The sequence below is a fragment of the Hydra vulgaris genome, chromosome 06, assembly GCF_038396675.1.
Source record: "Hydra vulgaris chromosome 06, alternate assembly HydraT2T_AEP".
In the NCBI taxonomy this organism is placed as follows: Eukaryota; Metazoa; Cnidaria; class Hydrozoa; order Anthoathecata; family Hydridae; genus Hydra; species Hydra vulgaris.
In genome coordinates, this window is record NC_088925.1 from 54,259,102 (window position 1) to 54,264,710 (window position 5,609).

At 26.7% G+C, this 5,609-nt stretch overlaps 1 protein-coding gene across 1 annotated transcript; it reads right to left on the bottom strand.

Annotated features, from left to right (window-relative positions):
- Positions 1 to 2,215: 2,215 nt before the first annotated feature.
- LOC136081502 (uncharacterized) lies at positions 2,216 to 2,878 on the bottom strand. Its single transcript, XM_065798823.1, has one exon. The coding sequence runs from the start codon at positions 2,876 to 2,878 to the stop codon at positions 2,216 to 2,218; it is 663 nt and encodes a 220-aa protein (XP_065654895.1).
- Positions 2,879 to 5,609: the final 2,731 nt, after the last annotated feature.

The following is a 5,609-nucleotide window of genomic DNA, read 5'->3' on the forward strand; positions in this document are numbered from 1 at the left end:
TTACTGCAATTATTTATCTTCATTATAATCTAAACTGTTTTAAAAGAAAAGAACAATTTCACAGATTTTCAAGATTTTCGTTTAATGTAAAACTTCTTTAATGCAAATACAAGATGCTCTAGATTTATCCGCTGTTTTTAAAAAGAAATCAATAAATTTTTAACATATCTGATGAGGAGAACGATAGTGTCAAGCCTGTTCAGCCACATAACGATGTTTACCTTGGCTAAATTTCAATGTGTGCAATCTCCAGATCAAAGACTTGGAATGTAAACTTGAGAATGATACATTTCATAGTAAATGGGTGAGTGATAAATGCGATAGAAATTTTGTGAACTCATACGACTGTTAATACTTAACGGCTAAAATCACCTTTTATTTTAGAAAAAAGTGCTAATTAAGAGTTTAGGGGCAGAGTACCTCCGGTAACTAGGGCATATGGCTGCTGGTCGTAAGATAATAGTGGGGTTGTTTAGTGATGATCTGCGCATCAATTTTTGTTATGCTGGAAGAGTTTGCGGTAGTGTCGCTCTTTTAAAGACACTAATCTACCCAGCAATCTTCGGTACCTAGCATTATTTTCTTTCAATGTTTAGCGCTGAATAACTCCTAATATACTTTTCTATATATTTTTTTTTTATATAAATATAATTATGAATATATGCAAATAAATCAGTATATATATATATATATATATATATATATATATATATATATATATATATATATATATATATATATATATATATATATATATATATATATATATATATATATATATATATATATATATATGTATGTATATTTATATATATATATATATTTATATGTATATTTATGTGTATATATATATTTATATATATATTTTGAAATATATATATATTTCAAAAGTTTCTTGAAACTGATAATGGCTATGATATAGTCAAAACATGTATTTATAAAATAAATGATTTTAACAGAAATTTAAAAAAAGTGTCTTATTTATTAGAATATTTACTCATTTTGTGCTAAAGAGAAACTTTGGAAATATATATATATATATATATATATATATATATATATATATATATATATATATATATATATATATATATATATATATATATATATTTAATTGCATATATTCATAATTATATTTATATAAAAAACAAATATAGAAAAGTATATTAGGAGTTATTCAGTGCTAAACATTGACAACTTAAGCACAAAATGTGTAAATATTATAATAATCAATAAATCAATTTTTTTAATTTTTGTTAAAATCATTTATTTTATAAATACATGTTTTGACTATATTATAGCCATCATCAGTTAAAATATATTAAAATGGTTAAATCAAATTCGTAAAATTAAGTTGAGTTAATAGAGACCTTAGAATAAAAAATACAATAAATAAGCAATTAAATAATGTAACAAATGTTTTAAAAAGAATAAAGAACCGGTAATTTTAAAAGGAACTAATTGAAATTGTCATTTTTACATGATTCATTTGTTTATTAATAGTGGGTCTTTCTCACTATATTTACATGCTTTCTTAGAGTTTCAATATAAATTTGTTGGAGGCCGAATCCAAAATTAAAAAATTAGCACGATTAAAACTATTAAAACAGCATTTATTTGAATGAATATGTTTATAAATGTGCGAGTTTTTATCCCTTTTTTGGTGCTCGATTATTCGTGTCTTTAAATGGCGAGTAGTTTCGCCAATATAACAGGATTTAGAGCCTGCGCATTCAAGTTTATAGACAACGAATGAATTAAAGTCTGTAGGAAAGGAATCTTTTTCGAAAAAAAGTTTTAAAATTTTAAATGAAGTAAAAACCAATCTTACGGTGACTGATTTACAATATCTTTTAATGATTGCGTTTAATCTTTGTTTAGTTAAATCAGATATTTTTCCAATATAAGGAAGTTTAAAATATTGATAATTTTGTAGGTTTTCCAAACTCAATGAAGTGTCAATATTGGTGTTGTTAATATAAGAGCTATGGATTTTCTTAATCAACCAAGACGGGTACAAGTTGCGTTTGAGAACTTTCAAAAGATCGTTAATATGACGAGATATTATCACTAAGACTAGTGTTGTTTATTTTGTAAGCACTATCGATTAAACATTTAACCAGACTAACTTTGTATGAAAATGAAGTAAAACTAAAAAAGTTTGTGTAGAGTCCCGAGAAAGTTTCTTCATGAAAAATTATAATTGTGTAATTAATTAATTGGTAATTGTGGAACTGCTTGTTTTATTTAGAGTTAGGTCCAAAAATGATATTTTTAATTGATTTAATAATAATAATTTAGTAATAGAGTTATGTTTATTATTAATATACTCCAAAAATAAATCGGCATGATTTTCGGAAGTGAAAGCAGCAAAAATGTCATCTGTATATCGTTTATAAAAAGCTGGTTTTTCTCCGTTAAATGATTTAAGCCATTTATCTTCAAAATTTCCCATGAAAAGATTAGCACGAACAGGTGCTAAGGGAGAACTCATAGCAACACCATCAGTTTGGTCATAAATTTGTCCTTTGAAAAGAAAATGAGTTTGAGATGTTGAAAAATTGAAGAGTTTTTTAAAATCACTTTTACTAATTTTAAAATTAACTTTATTATTTCTAATGCTATTGACGGCAACATCTATTGTTTCTTGTAGTGGAATTTTGGTGTATAAACTTATAATATCGTAGGATACTAAGAAATGTTTATGAAGGCTAGCTTGGTTTATTTCTTTAGAAAAAGTGAAAGAATCTTTAGTGCAAAATTCCGATGGTATAAGTGGAGATACTAGTTCTCTTAGAAATTTAGCTAATTGATAATTATAAGTACCAATGGATGATACGATAGGTCTGGAACTTATACTATATTTCATCGATTCCATTTGCAATTACTTTTCTTTTTCTGAAATGTTTTATAACGGGTCTATGAAGTTTGTTCGCAAGTTCGTCAGACCATTTCACATTTTTTTCTTTGACTTTTTCGCTGATCGATTGTAGTTTTTTTGAATACCGACTTTGCATGGGTCTTTCAGACCGAGTCCAAACTTTGCTTTAGAAGCGATGATAGGATTTATAATGCCTCTTTCCATTTTTTTGCGTGTAGTTGGATTTTTTATAGCTTCAATCATTATTCTGTCAGCTAAATTTCTATTTGCAGTGTCTGTAAAGTGTTGATATGCGAGATCATGATGATAAGCAGCATTATCAACTCTATCTATAGGTTTACTCCATTCTTTATATGCGTCAGTAGAAGTGAGTCTCTCATTTAAATTAGTACCAGGACCAGCAAAGTTCATTCCAGGTAAGTGCATCTCACCTGGGAATTTTGCCCATGGTAATTTTACTTTTTTAGTTATTGAATTAATAGAGTTGACTAAGTCTCCTCCTTTCTTAGTGGATCTGACAAATTGAGTTTTTGTTGTTCCGCAAATGTCACAAGTTCCGCGAATCATATTTCTATTGTTTTTGCTGACAAAGTTTTGTTGATTTAGTGCATTTGTATTTTTTTTGCATTTGACACAGCACATTATTTTATATATAAAAAATAATTATATATAAAAATGGATGTTGTCGAGTTATCATGGAACGTAAAAAGAAATAAACGAAATAATAGTAAGTTGTTACCTAAAAGTATAAGAGGTATAATTGTTGGAAAGTCGGGGTGTGGTAAAACTACTTTATTACTAAATTTGCTTTTAAGACCTGGATGGTTAGATTATAATAATTTACAAGTTTTTGGAAAATCTCTATTTCAGCCTGAATACAAAATATTAAAAAGATCTTTTGAAGAAAAATTACCAAAAGAAGTTATTCTTAATTTGTTTAAGTATCAGGACATAATAGAAAATCCTGAAGAAGTTATTGAAGAAGTTTCAAAAACGTTTGATGAGAAAAATAGTAAAGTTGATATGGAATATAAATCTTTTGAGACAGCAGATGATGTACCAGATCCTGAAGATCTCGATGCTAGGAATAATAATTTAATGATATTTGATGATTTGCAACTGATAAAGCAAAATAAATGTGAGAAGTATTATATAAGAGGGAGGCATAGTAATATAGATTGTTTCTATCTTGCACAAAATTATTTTATGTTGCCTAGACAGACTATAAGAGAAAATGCAAATTTTATTTGTTTATTTCCACAAGATTCAAAGAATTTAAATCATATTTATAAAGATCATGTATCGAGTGATATGACAGAGTATGAGTTTAACAAGTTATGTAGAACTGCATGGAAGAAAAAGCATGGATTTGTTGTAATAGATTTATCTTCTGAAAAAGATGATGGAAACTATAGAAGTGGATTTGATAATTTTTATATTACATCTGACTATTTTAAAGATCCTTAAGATGTATAGAAAATTCTTTGATTTTTTAAAGATTCTTGATAAATAAATTTTTTAATATATAAAAATGCCTTGCATATATGTAAACGGAGGCAGTAGTGAAATTGTAACTAAATTTAGTTATAGTATTGAACTGGATAAAAGTAAACAATATGAAATGGCTCTAGTTGGTTTAGAGACATATTATAGTTTTCAAAATATTGATTTTTCAAATAACAATTTTAGATTCAGTCCTGATAATGGGGTGAATTGGTTTGATGTTCTACTTCCAATAGGAGCATATGAGACTGATGATATAAATAAGTATATTGAATTATTTTTAATTAAAAACGGTAATGTAATATCAGGAGTTCCAGCTATAACAATTGGAGCTAATAACAATACATTACGTTCAACTTTAAATATTCGGACAGGATATAAAGTAGATTTTACAACTCCATACTCAATTAGGACTATTTTAGGTTTTAGTTATCGAATATATTCAACAGGTTATTATGAATCTGAAAGTATTGTGAAAATATTAAAAGTGAATACTATACACGTTACATCTAGTATAGTAGAAGATTCATATGTTGATGGAAAAACACAAAAAATTATATATTTATTTTTTCCAAATGTCGGTCCTGGATATAATATTGTTCAAGAACCGATTAATTTAATATATCAACGTGTATTGTTAGATTCGATTTCAACATTAGTAAATACAATAATTAATCAAGATGGAAATCTAATTAATTTAAGAGGTGAAAAAATTTCTATTAGATTTCACATAAGAGAAAAAAAATAATCTTATAATAAAATGACAAATTATACTAATGTTAAAATTTATCTTTCAGAAGGACAATTGAAAAAAGTTGAAAAAGCAATCAGTGAAAAGGCTGGAGTTAGTATTTAATTATCACATTCACAAAATCACAGATGAATAAAATTTCAAAATCATATGAAGATGGTAAAGGAGTAGTGCTAAAATTAAGCAAAAAACAACTCATGTACAATGCTAAAATAAAGAAGGGAGGATTTCTAGGAGCACTTTTACCTTTCTTAGGATCAGCTGGATGTTTTTTAGCATCAAAAGTAATACCGTCTCTAGCAACAGGACTTCTTACAGGTGTAGGAGCTGCAACTGGGAACAATCTGAATTATAAAATTGCTGGAAATGGTATTGGTAAAAAAAGATTTTATAAAGTTAGAAATGGAGAAGGAATTAAGTTCACTAAAATGGGAGGTGGATTATTTATGATTCCATGGAAAAGTGGAGGATCAT

Excerpts from the sequence above, each read along its gene's own strand:
- LOC136081502 (XM_065798823.1), bottom strand. The coding sequence starts at position 2,878 with ATGGAATCGATGAAATATAGTATAAGTTCCAGACCTATCGTATCATCC.